The sequence below is a fragment of the Pristiophorus japonicus genome, chromosome 7 (genome assembly GCF_044704955.1).
Source record: "Pristiophorus japonicus isolate sPriJap1 chromosome 7, sPriJap1.hap1, whole genome shotgun sequence".
NCBI lineage: Eukaryota > Metazoa > Chordata > Chondrichthyes > Pristiophoridae > Pristiophorus > Pristiophorus japonicus.
Genome location: NC_091983.1, coordinates 288,023 through 301,926, shown reverse-complemented (window position 1 = coordinate 301,926; position 13,904 = coordinate 288,023). Strand labels below are relative to the sequence as shown.

General features: G+C 45.9%; 1 protein-coding gene across 2 annotated transcripts in view; it reads left to right on the top strand.

Annotated features, from left to right (window-relative positions):
- Positions 1 to 13,904, top strand: part of arid4b (AT-rich interaction domain 4B) — a 212,052-nt gene that overhangs the window by 96,132 nt on the left and 102,016 nt on the right. For both annotated transcript variants that reach the window (XM_070884649.1, XM_070884648.1), the window contains exons 13-14: positions 10,664 to 10,736; positions 11,547 to 11,641. In XM_070884649.1, coding sequence (XP_070740750.1) covers positions 10,664 to 10,736; positions 11,547 to 11,641 — 168 coding nt within the window. The remainder of the gene's footprint in view (positions 1 to 10,663; positions 10,737 to 11,546; positions 11,642 to 13,904) is intronic.

Genomic DNA, 13,904 nt, shown 5'->3' with positions numbered 1-13,904 from the left:
GCCTTCACATCCTTCCTAAACTGCGGTGCCCAGAATTGGACACAGTACTCCAGTTGAGGCCAAACCAGTGTTTTATACAGGTTCATCATAACTTCCTTGCTTTTGTACTCTTATAGGCTAAAAATTCAGTTCTCAGCAATAACGGTATTTTTTTTGCTAAAATTAGTGTTATAGCTTCACTATTGCTATCAGGCCTGAAACTGCAGCTTTACTTTGCTCAGCGGTAAAAATCGGAGTTGCACGAGGATTTGCCGCGCAAACCACGATCCTCACCAATTTTAGTCCGAAGCCGATACCGCTGCGAGTTGGCCCTGGGGGGATGGAAAAACAGCTTTTTAAAAAAAAAATTGGAAAAAACAAAAAAAATTTAAAAAAAACATTTACAGGACACTTATTTGTCAAATCGCTGCAAAAGAATTAAAAAACATAAAACCTTTAACTTTACTTTTTTACAGGTCTTCATGTTTACTGCTGCTCCAAGGGCTGCAACGCACAAAATACGGGTGTGCACAGAGCCAAATTTTTGGCAAACTCTATTTTGGGCCTTGCACAGCGGCGTTCCTCTCTCCAGTGGTATTTGAAAACCGCTGCCGCAAAACGTCACCAAATTTTCCGCCGACTCGGTTTTCGCTAAAAAAGGTGAAATAGTACCAAAAACCCCGGTTGCAAAATTGCCGAATTTCCAGCCCTATGCCTCTATTTATAGAAACATAGAAATTTACAGCACAGTAGGAGGCCATTTGGGCCCATGGTGTCCGCGCCGGCCGACACAGAGCCGCATGGCCCTCGGTCAGCAGCCCTGAAGGTTACATATAAACCTATGAACAATGACGGAGAGGCAAAGAGCACCCAGCCCAACCAGTCCGCCCCACACAACTGCGTTACCCCTTATACTGAAACATTCTACGTTCCACCCCAACCAGAGCCATGGTAGAGGCAAAAACCAAATTAAAAACCCAGACCAATTTAGGAAGAAAAAATCTGGGAAAATTCCTCTCCGACCCATCCAGGCGATCGAAACTAGTCGAGGAGATCACCCTGGCCGTATTCTATTCCCTGCAGTGCTTACCATTATATCTGCGCTGTCCAACAAAAGGTCATCCAGTCTAATCCCAATTACCAGCTCTAGGTCCGTAACCTTGCAGGTTTATGAAGCCCAGTATCCCGTAAGCTTTTTTTTTTACTGCTTTCTCAACCGACCCTGCCACCTTCAACGATTTGTGCCTATACCCCCCCAGATCTCTGTTCATGCACCCCCATTAGGATTGTACCTTTAGTTTATATTTCCTCATTCTTTCTATCAATATATACTAAGAAAAGCAGAGGTCCCAGTACCGACCCCTGGGGAACACCACTGTATACCTTCCTCTAGTCCAAAAAACAACTGTTCACCACTACTCTCTGTTTCCTGTCACTGATCCAATTTTGTATCCATGCTGCCACTGTCCCTTTTATTCCATGGGCTTCAGCTTGGTTGGCAAGCCTATTATGTGGCACTTTGTCCAACGCCTTTTGGAAATCCATGTACACCATGTCAATCGCATTGCCCTCATCAACCCTCTCTGTTACAGAGTAAGAGAGGAAGCTTGCAGGAAACACAAAAACTGACTGCAAAAGCTTCTATAGATATGTAAAGAGAAAAAGATTAGTGAAGATAACGTAGGTCCTTTGCAGTTAGAATCAGGTGAATTTATAATGGGGAACAAAGAAATGGCAGACCAACTGAACAAATACTTTGGTTCTGTCTTCACTAAGGAAGACACAAATAACCTTCCGGAAATACTAGGGGTTCGAGGGTGTAGCGAAAAGGAGGAACTGAAGGAAATCCTTATTGGTCAGGAAATTGTGATAGGGAAATTGATGGGATTGAAGGCCGATAAATCCCCAGTGCCTGATAGGCTGCATCCCAGAGTACTTAAGGAAGAAGTGGCCTAGAAATAGTGGACGCATTGGTCATTATTTTCCAATATTCTATTGACTCTGGATCAGTTCCTAATGGACTTTGGAGGGTAGCTAATGTAACACCACTTTTTAAAAAAGGAGGGAGAGAGCAAACAGGGAATTATAGACCGGTTAGCCTGACATCGGTGGTGGGGAAAATGTTGGAATCAATTATTAAAGATGAAATAGCAGCACATTTGGAAAGCAGTGACAGGATCAGTCCAAGTCAGCATGGATTTATGAAAGGGACAAATCTTCTAGAATTTTTTGAGGATGTAACTAGTAGAGTGGACAAAGGAGAACCAGTGGATGTGATGTATTTGGACTTTCAAAAGGCTTTTGACAAGGTCCCACACAAGAGATTAGTGTGCAAAATTAAAGCACATGGTATTGGGGGTAATGTATTGACGTGGATAGAAAACTGGTTGGCAGACAGGAAGCAGAGAGTTGGAATAAATGGGTCCTTTTCAGAATGGCAGGCAGTGACCAGTGGGGTGCAGCAGGGTTCAGTGCTGGGACCCCAGCTATTTACAATATATATCAATGATTTAGATGAAGGAATTGAATGTAATATCTCCAAGTTTGCAGATGACACTAAGCTGGGTGGCGGTGTGAGCTGTGAGGAGGATGCTAAGAGACTGCAGGGTGACTTGGACAGGTTAGGTGAGTGGGCAAATGCATGGCAGATGCAGTATAATGTGGATAAATGTGAGTTTATCCATTTTGGTGGCAAAAACAGGAAGACAGATTATCTGAATGGTGACAGATTAGGAAAAGGGGTGTTGCAACGAGACCTGGATGTCATGGTACATCAGCCATTGAAGGTTGGCATGCAGGTACTGCAGGCAGTGAAGAAGGCAAATGGCATGTTGGCCTTCATAGCGAGAGGATTTGAGTATAGGAGCAGGGAGGTCTTACTGCAGTTGTGCAGAGCCTTGGTGAGGCCACACCTGGAATATTGTGTTCAGTTTTGGTCTCCTAATCTGAGGAAGGACGGTCTTGCTATTGAGGTAGTGCAGTGAAGGTTCACCAGACTGATCCCCGGGATGACATATGAGGAGAGACTGGATCAACTGGGCTTGTATCCACTGGAGTTTAGAAGAATGAGAGGAGATCTCATAGAAACATATAAAATTCTGACGGGATTGGACAGATTAGAGGCAGGAAAAATGTTCCCATTGCTGGGGGGTTCCAGAACCAGGGGTCACAGTCTAAGAATAAGGGGTAAGCCATTTAGGACCGAGATGAGGAGAAACTTCTTCACTCAGAGTGGTGAACCTGTGAAATTCTCTACCGCAGAAAGTTGTCGAGGCCAGTTCGTTAGATATATTCAAAAGGGAGTTAAATATGGCCCTTACGGACAAAGGGATCAAGGGGTATGGAGAGAAAGCAGGAAAGGAGTACTGAGGTTGAATGATCAGCCATGATCTTATTGAATGGTGGTGCAGGCTCGAAGGGCCGAATGGCCTGCTCCTGCACCTAATTTCTATGTTACCTCATCATAAAACTCGATCGAGTTGGTTAAACACAATTTGCTTTTAACAAATCCATGCTGGCTTTCCTTAATTAATCCACACTTGTCCAAGTGACTGTTAATTTTGTCCCTGATTATTGTTTCTAAAAGCTTCCTCACTACTGAGGTTAAACTGACCGGCCTACAGTTGCTGAGTTTATCTTTACACCCTTTTTAGAACAAGGGTGTAACATTTGCACTTCTCCAGTTCTTTGGCACTCCCATTTCTAAGGAGGATTCGAAGATTATGGCGATTATCTCTGCGATTTCTTCCTTCACTTCCCTCAGTGTCCTAGGGTGCATCCCATCCGGTCCTGGTGACTTACCTAAGAACGTAAGAAATAGGAGCAGGAGTAGGCCATTCGGCCCATCGAGCCTGTTCCACCATTTAATAAGATCATGGCCGATAAGATCATAGTCCTCAACACTATTTTCCCTCCTGATCTCCATAATCCCTTGATTCCCCTGGAGTTCAAATATCTATCTATCTCAGCCGTGAATATATTCAATGACTCCGCACTCACAGCCCTCTGGGGCAGAGAATTCCAAAGATTCACAACCCTTTGAGAGAAGAAATTAATCCTCATCTTGGTCTTAAATGGCCTACCCCTTCTCCTGAGACTGTGCCCCCTAGTTTTAGACACTCCAGCCAGGGGAAACAACCTCTCAGCATCTACCCTGTCAATCGCCCTCAGAATCTTTTACGTTTCAATGAGATCACCTCTCATTCTTCTAAACACCAGAGAGTACAGGTCCATTCTACACAATATCTCATCATAAGCCAACCCTCTCATCCCAGGAATCAATCTAGTGAGCCTCTGTTGTACCACCTCCAAGGCAAGTATATCCTTCCTTAGATAAGGAAACCAAAACTCTGTACAGTACTCCAGGTGTGGTCTCACCAAGGCCCTGTACAATCTTATACTCCAAGCTTCTTGTAATAAAGGCCAACATGCTATTTGCCTTTCTCATTGCTTGCTGTACCTGCTCGCTAACTTTATGCATTTCTTGCCTGAGGACCCCCAAATCTCTGTGAATACCAACATTTAAAAGTTTCTCTCCATTTTAAAAAAAAATATTCTGATTTTCTATTCTTCCGACCAAAGTGAATAACCCCAGATTTGCCGATGTTATAATCCGTCTGTCACTTTACTGCTCATTCACTTGGTCGATCTATGTCCCTTTGCAGACTCTTTGGGCGAGACTTTCGGTTGGGTATTGCCTCCCGCTCATGCCTCGGAGTGGCGGGAATGCATCGTTCATGGCTTAACGGCTGGAAATTTTAGCGGCGCCTGTGAAATTTGGTTGACTTTTACCGGCGGTGCTAAACATTATTGTCTCGCCCTCTAACGACGGCCAGATCATGACGTCAGTACGTGTGCAATGCCCTGCTCGCGCCCCGGTTTGTGCGTCTCACTTACCGACAGCCACTGAACACGCCAGAGAGAGCAGGCACTCCCAGCTTCTTTGTGCAATGTTGGGAGGGTATTTAAAGGGACGAGCAACCGGGTTACTCAGAGGTCACAATGAGTGCTACGTTTCCACATAGCACTGTGCGTGAACCTCTTAGATTGCTGCGGCAGATTGTCTTCACAGTTACAGTTAAGTAGTGGTTTTAGGTGTGCATTTACATGGGTGCAATGTTATTATGCCACTGTCTCCTCCAAGCTATTGGTCGGCAGCGTCAAGTGAGAAGGGAGCTTGGGGCCACGAATGAGGAGACCCCGTAGATGTTGGGACAGAAGGCATTACCCCCCACGGGTTTATCGGGAGCGCTTCTCCTATCTGGTCATGTCTGAGAAGCAGTGTGTCAGAAGGCTGCGGTTCTTGCCAAAATGGGCTCCCTCAACCTCTCAGCAAGTGCATCTTGCTCTGCCATCTCTTATCAATGCTCTGTCGTCATGGCCTCCAAATCCAGGACCACATCTGCGTCACTCTCAGCAGGACTCGGGTGCCGACTCATCCTCCGGTGAGTTGGCCGCCGAGCTTCCCTTCGTGCTTGGCGTTGATGCAGGCCACTGTGTCCAGGAAGATCGGCTCGTCCACTAAGCTGGTGTCCCCACTGTCTGCAGCAGATGGATCCTGCTGAACTGGCGCAGAACTGTCGTCCACTTCCTCGTCGTCACCCCCGTCGTTGGAGGTGGACGCTTCTGGCTCATTATCTGTAATTACAAAGCAACAGGAGTGTGGTTTGCATCAGGGGAGGGGGTAGGAAGGGAAGGAGGAGGTGACATTGGACATTTTATATGTAGAAGTGGGAAAGGCATGTGGTTACAGGGGTAAATGGTCTCACTTAAGAGGAAAAGGGATGAACATACCGTCACTGTCCCCGGGGGTTCAGCTTCCCGACCACTATCGCCCTCATGAGGGCGGACACTCGCTCTTCCACCTTTGTGAGGGCGTGGAGCTCAGGCATTTGTTGTCGCCTGTTGTGAGCGAGTTTCGACCTGCAATTACAAACCGAGAAGCTCATCGTCTGCCACGTGTGCCTTGCAGAGTTGAATAGCTGCTATGTGGATTTGTGCAGATGCCCATTTGATTCTCAGCTGCGCAGAGTGGCTGTGTGAACGGTGGGAATAGGTGGCTACCAGCTAAGATTCAGGGTAAGGCGTATAGAGTGACAAGGTAGTAAGAGTCGGGACCAAGAGGGAGAGCTACGCTTGGAGGCCCAGGTTGTATGGCTGCTGAACTGAGGTGGAACTTTGCAGCTCTCTTCAGCAACTAAGACCATGGGCTGGTACACATAGTGAAGGAGCAGGTAGTGTGAGGCAGTTCAGTTCACATTCTGGCATCCTGAGGTTAATAGAAAGGGTACTCACCCTGACGACTGAGTAGGTCGATCAACTTCTTGTGACATTATGTCCAGTTCTGGGCACTGTGCTCCTTGCAGACATGTGCGGTACCACCTCTCTCCACAAACGCCTGAAAACTCTAGGGGGTGGCCTCCTGTCACTCTCTGCCTGTGGGACACCCCTTCACCTCTGCACAGCCTCTATTAATGCCTCCAGGGCTGCATTTGAAAATCGGTGGGCACGCTGACGGCTCAGCCCTCACCCATGTTGCCACTCTGACCAGACTGCGATGGTGAAGCAGCACTTGCACAGAATTATCTTACCTTTCCTTTAAGAAGCCGCTGTCGACCATTGCCTCATCCACGTTCGTCTGGCAATTTATCGCTACGATTTCCGGCTTCACCACTCTAAGAGAATTGTGCAACGACTGATTTACCGATCCATTTCCCTCTTGGGGCGCTGAAATCAAATTTTGCGGAAGACGCCGTTAACTTTCACAAGGCGCTACACTTACTGACCAGCCAGGCATAACACCTCAAAATGGGCGATACCAAATTTCTAGCCCTCTGTGTTCTCCTCACAGCTTACTGTCCCACCTAACCATATATCATCAGCAAACTTTAGGATACATTACACTCAGTCCCTTCATCTAGCTCATTAATATAGATTGTAAATAGCTGAGGCCCAAGTCCTTGGGCCACCTCCGCTTGCGAACCTGAAAATGACCCATTTATCCCGACTCTCTGCTTTCTGTCCATGCACCAATCCTCTATCCATGATAATACATTACCTCCACACCCATGAGCCCCGATCTTATGTAGTAACCTTTTAGGTGGCACATTATCGAATGCCTTTTGGAAATCCAAATATATTACATCCACTGGTTCCCCTTTCTCTACCCTGTTAGTTACATCCTCAAAAAACTCTTAATAAATTTGTCAAACACGATTTCATTTTCATAAAACCATGTTGGCTCTGCCTAATCATGTTATGATTTTCTAAGTGCCCTGATACCACTTCCTTAACAATGAATTCCAGTATTTTCCCAACGACTAATGTTAGGCTAACTGGCCTGTAGTTCCCTGTTTTCTCTTTCCCTCCTTTCTTGAATAGCGGGTTACATTTGCTACCTTCCAATCTGCTGGGATCATTCTCGAATCGAGAGAATTTTGGAAGATCAAAACCAATGCATCCACTATCTCTGCAGCCACCTCTTCTGGAATCCTAGGATGTAGGTCGTCGGGTCCAGGGACTTTTAGTCCCATTCGTTTCTCAGTACTTTTTCTCTACTTATATTAATTACGTTCAGTTCCTCACCCTCATTAGACTTTTGGATCGCCACCATTTTTGCTATGCTTTTTGGGTCTTCTATTGTGAAGACAAATACAAAATATTTGTTTAATGTTTCTGCCATTTCCTTATTTCCCGTTATAATTTCTCCTGTCTCAGCTTCTAAAGGACCAATGTTTTCTTTTGCTATTCTCTTCCTTTTTTACATATTTATAGAAGCTCTTACAATCTGTGTTTATATTTCTTGGCTAGTTTTTACTCATTCTATTTTTGTCCTTTTTATCAATTTTTTGGTCATCCTTTGCTGGTTTCTGAAACTCTCCCAATCCTCAGGCTTACTATTATTCTTCGCAACATTATAAGCTTCTTTCAATCTAATGCTAACCTTACCTACTTTAAGTACTGGCAGCCTTTTTAATACCTCATCTTTATCAATTCTTATCCCATTCAGTATCTTCTCTACCTCCTCCTTCACAGCATCTTCCTCGCTGAAGACAGATGCAAAGTACTCATTTAGTTCCTCAGCCATACCTCTGCCTCCATGCGTAGATCTCCTTTTTGGTCCCTAATCAGCCCCAACCCCCTCTTACTTACCCGTTTACTATTTATATGCCTGTGAGATAATGACCAGATAATCTGTTTTAGTGATGTGTGTTGTGGGATAAATATTGGCCAGGACACCAGGGAGAACTCCTCTGCTCTTTTTCAAAATAGTGGGATCCTTTATATCCACCTGGTTTAACGTCTCATCTGAAAGACGGCAGCTGTCAGTGCAGCTCTTCCTCAGTACATCACTGGGAGTGTCAGCCTGGATTACCGCTCCGATACAAGAGTGCTACCCACTGAGCCACGGCTGATGCACATGGAATTCAATAATCTCTGTCTGAACTTGCCCTTACGGACATCAACTGCTCCAAGCCAGTTGAATAACCAGCTGATTAAAGCTAAATGTATAATTAAATGTTCGAATCTGCCCCACATAGCCACTCTTCCCTGAGCAAGAAAAATTCTTTATAATCTCAGTTTTGTTCTTGAAGCTTCTTAATTTGACATGTTTTTACTGGTTTGTTTGTTTCGGTATATTTCAAACTTCGATACTTGTCTTTTTTCAATCAACGAGTCCATTTTTGGGAGTCTTTCTTCCCAACAACAACTTGCATTTACACAGCACTCTTAATGTAATAAAACATCCCAGGGCGCTTCACAGGAGCGTAATCGGGCAACTTTTTACACCGAGCCACAGAAGGAGGTGTTAAAACAGGTGACTAAAAGCTGGGTCAAAGAGGAAGGTATTGAGGAAAGGAAGAGAACGAGGTACCAAGGTTTAGGGAGGGAATTCTAGAGCTAAGGGCCCAAGCAACTGAAGGTACATAGAAAGTAGGTGCAGGAGCAGGCCATTCGGCCCTTCGAGCCTGCACCACCATTCAATATGATCATGGCTGATCATGCAACTTCAGTACCCATTCCTGCTTTCTCTCCATACCCCTTGATCCCTTTAGCCGTAAGGGCCACATCTAACTCCCTTTTGAATATATCTAATGAACTGGCCTCAACAACTTTCAGTGGTAGAGAATTCCACAGGTTTCCAATTCTGAGTGAAGAAGTTTCTCATCATCTTGGTCCGAAATGCTTACCCCTTATCCTTAGACTGTGACCCCTGGTTCTGGACTTCCCCAACATCGGGAACATTCTTCCTGCATCTAACCTGTCCAATCCCGTCAGAATTTTATATGAGATCCCCTCTCATTCTTCTAAATTCCAGTGAATATAAGCCAAGTCGATCCAGTCTTTCTTCATATGTCAGTCCTGCCATCCCGGGATTCAGTCCCGGGGTGAATCTTTGCTGCACTCACTCAATAGTAAGAATGTCCTTCCTCAGATTAGGAGACCAAAACTGCACAAAATACTCAATGGTGGAGTGATTCAAATCGGGGATGCTCAAGAGGCCAGAATTGGAGGAACGCAGATATTTCAGGAGGTTGTCTGGCTGGAGAAGGTTGCAGTGATGGGGAGAGGCGAGGCTATGGAAGGATTTGAAAACCAGGATGATAATTTTAAAATCGAAGTGTTGCCAGACTAGGAGCCAATGTAGGTGAACCTGAAACCCAAGTCGCTGAATCAGCCTCTGTACCAGCTCTGGTGGACTAATGGCCCTTTGAAGGAAGAATGCTCAGAATTTCACTTAACATTCCAACAGCCACATATCCCTGAGCTGCATCTCAGTACAACCACGTTGATTGTACATTTACTGAATGGTCAGCTTTGGTCAGCACTTGTAAATCCTTCTGTTCACCCAAGCGTAGCTTTATATTATCTAAATCCACCTGTCGTTCTTAAGTCTATCTGCTTGAATCGTTCCCCATCCCTTCACTCTCTCAAAACTCATCAGCTGGTGGCAAATTTTCTAAAGTAACAGCGTGCACTTTCATCCTTTACACTTCTGTGAACACACTCCTGTGAAGCTCCATAATCAGTGGCCCAGGTCAAACTACTTCCTTTCATCACTGGTGCGTGATCATCAATGGCAAACCTTTGTGTTTCACTGGATGCCAAATAATCCAAAATACATATATATAGAAAATACCAAGCAGCAAATTGTATCAACATGCAACATCATCCAGGGGGAAAAGCAATCATAGTCCTTGTTCCTCACAGTAATTTCCTGATCTTGAACTCGTTGCCAGAAGGATAAGCAAGTCCTCATGGCCTAGCAGCTGGCTCAAGATCAGAGGCCTGGAAACAAGTGGTCTGCCTGCCCACTCCTTTGGTGTTTTTGTAACCCTTGTACAAATCCATTTTCTCATCCCCACCCCCCCCCTTTATTTTCAGTATGTTTTAAGTACTCAGGTGACAGTTCTTGCATTGATTTTTTTTTTCTTCTTAAAGTAATATATATATATTACTTTTGTTCTTTATGCATTATGGTTAAAGTGCTTTGATCTAATGTTTGAAGGACTTCAATAGCAACTAAACCTATAGATTTGACTGTCAGCAGAGCAGTGCCCTTAGTGCCTCTGTTTGTATCCATGGTATCCGGTACGTAGTTATAGAATCTCAAAAGCAAAGTTTTATATATTTTTCCTCTCTTCTTTCCCCCGCCCCCACCACCACCACCACCAATATTTAGGAAGATGTGGAACCTTTTCCAGAGGAAAGGGAAAATTTCCTGCAACAACTGTACAAGTTCATGGAGGATCGAGGTGAGAGTCTTGTCTTGGCTGTTTCTTTACTTTGAAAGGTGTGCCGTGAGTTGACCACGAAGCCAAAACCGGCACTGTCAGAATGTCAGCTACGTTGTGTTTAAATTTTTAATCATCTGGGGTTTTCCCCCCCTCATGACCACACTTTACTCCGAGAGTCTGCTTCTGGGACGTGAGCTTGGCTGCAATCAGTCCGGCTGCAACTGCACTTGTACGGGGGCACTGACCATTTTTGCTGGTCAGCCCCTTCCTTTGCAAGGTGGGGTTCAGTGCCTGGGACCAGCCGGGACATTGGCAAACCCACGAAATGAACCCAGGCCTGGGTTTTGACCTGGGAGGCGGGGGGGGGGGGGGGCGGAGAAGTTGGGAGGTGCCCTGACGGTCCAGCGCCCTGTAACCCGAACGGTTATCTTGCTGCCTCTTGATTGCTACTGATGTTGGGATTAGGTGCAATCGCAAGGTTGATGGCCCATTGCTGAAAGTGGTTGGGTTGATCACCTGCGGTCAGTAGCCTGGTGTCAGTAGTCACCTGTGCCTCAGTCCCACTCCTGGGACAGCAGATGTGCTGTGAGCTCGTTGCAGGGTGGGACTGACCGGCAAGCGATTATGAAGAGCGCTGTGTTTGCGGAGCCTGCAGCTGGGATTGGTGGGGAAGGAGAGAGAAAGGAAGAAATGTTTATTCGCTGTTTTACTCATTTTATGACTAATTTCATTGATCTAACCTTTGAGAGACTGAATTAGCAACCAAAATGGCATCAATTTTAGTTAAAACGGTGTTTATATGTTACCTGTCTTTTTATTTAACTGCAGGTACTCCAATCAACAAACGTCCTGTGCTTGGCTACAGGGATCTGAATTTATTCAAGCTGTATAGACTTGTACATGAACTGGGAGGATTTGATAGTGTGAGTATTTGGTTTAAACAATTCTCTGGAGGGGCTCATTAACAGGAGAGCAAGCATGAGTCTGTTTTATGGAATGTAAAGCATAGATTTTCTTTACAATCCTTGCACAGCAGCCTGACCGGGGAGACTGACTGCCAAAAAGGGTTCCTGTTCAGTTAATGCCAGCACAATACAAACCGCTCGGTGCCTGCATTACCTGACCCAGATAAACAGTGTACATGGATTTGTTCCTGTTTTTTTGCAAAGAGTTTATAAACCTTGACAGTTTTTGAAAGGTTCCAAATCTTTCATCCTAAGGTATTGCTGCTGTTCCAATTACAACGAGCGTGACGGCCTCAATCACTAGTTGTGAGTAATGCTGGTTTCACGAGTCAGGTTTGATTTTAATTGCCGCAGAGAATTTTCATTCCCTTTCATCCCACCTCACTTTGTGTCCAAGCACCACTGATGGTTGGGGAGTGCCCAGCTTCCAGTGGATGTCTCATTAAGTATTGTTGTGCTTCAAAAAGACTCAACGGTTTGATGATATGGGATTTCACAGCTGGGAAGTAGTCTAACTGCTTTAAACGTGATTATACTAAGTGTAGCATGGCTAGGTGAAATATGGAAAATTGTGAGACTTGGGATTCCCACCACCAATAGTTCATTGCTATGTAAATAGTGACTCTGAATTCCAATTTTTGTGAAGTCCACATTGGAGGAAGTGTGTAAAATTAGGGCTTAATGGGCAAAGTGAAAGCTTTATCCTCTTGTTCGACAGACAAGGGAAGACTCGCAGTTCACTCACTATTAGGAGCAGTTTAGCATGCATCATTGAGTCATTAATCAAGACATTAATCATACAATCGCCCACCTCAGTCCATTTGCTGCTGAATTCCTCATTCACTTTACCACCTCCAGACTTGACTACTCCAACGCTCTCCTTCCATACTCCATCCTCTATAAACTTCAGCACATCCAAAAGCTCTGTTGCCTGTATCCTATCTCACACCAAGTCCCATTCACCCATCACTCCCTGTTCTTGCTGAACTACATTGGTTCCTGGTTCCTCAAACTTCTCATCCTTGTGTTTAAATCCTATCATGACTTTGCCCCTCCCTATCTCTGTAACCTCCTCCAGCCCTACAACCTTCCCTATCTTTGTAACCTCCTCCAGCCCTACACCCCTTCCTATCTCTGTAACCTCCTCCAGCCCTGTGCCCCTCCCTATCTCTGTAACTCCCTCCAGCCTCTACACCCCTCCCTATCTCTGTACCCTCCCCCAGCCCTACACCCCTCCCTATCTCTGTAACCCCCTACACCCCTCCCTATCTCTCTAGCCTCCTCCAGCCCCTACATCCCTCCCTATCTCTGTAACCTCCTCCAGCCCTACACCCCTCCCTATCTCTGTAACCTCCTCCAGCCCTACACCCCTCCCTATCTCTGTAACCTCCTCTAGCCCTACACCCCTCCCTATCTCTGTAACCTCCTCTAGCCCTACACCCCTCCCTATCTCTGTAACCTCCTCCAGCCCTACACCCCTCCCTATCTCTGTAACCTCCTCCAGCCCGACACCCCTCCCTATCTCTGTAATCTCCTCCAGCCCTATGCCCCTCCCTATCTCTGTAACCCCCTCCAGCCCTACACCCCTCCCTATCTCTCTAACCTCCTCCAGCCCCTACATCCCTCCCTATCTCTCTAACCTCCTCCAGCCCCTACATCCCTCCCTATCTCTCTAACCTCCTCCAGCCCTACACCCCTCCCTATCTCTGTAACCTCCTCCAGCCCCTACATCCCTCCCTATCTCTCTAACCTCCTCCAGCCCTACACCCCTCCCTATCACTGTAACCTCCTCCAGCCCTACACCCCTCCCTATCACTGTAACCTCCTCCAGCCCTACACCCCTCCCTATCTCTGTAACCTCCTCCAGCCCTACCCACGCCCCCCCCCCCCCCCCACCCCACCACCCCCAAACACTCTTTTTGCTTGGCTCTGGCTTCTTACGCATCAGTCCCTCCCATCGCTTTACCCTTGCCTGCCGAGCCTTCATTCACCTTGGTCCCACACTCTGAAATTCTTTCCCTAAATCATTCTGTCTTTCCAACTTCCTCTCCTTCAAGACGATCCTTAAAACTCACCCCTTTGTCCAAGCATTTAGTTGCCCCTCCAAATATATCTCCCTTTGGTTCGGTGTCTATATTTTTTTGATTATCCCTCTGTGAAGGATGTTTTTGTTAAAGGTGTTATATACATGCTAGTTGTAACAAAGCCTGCTGGGGATAAC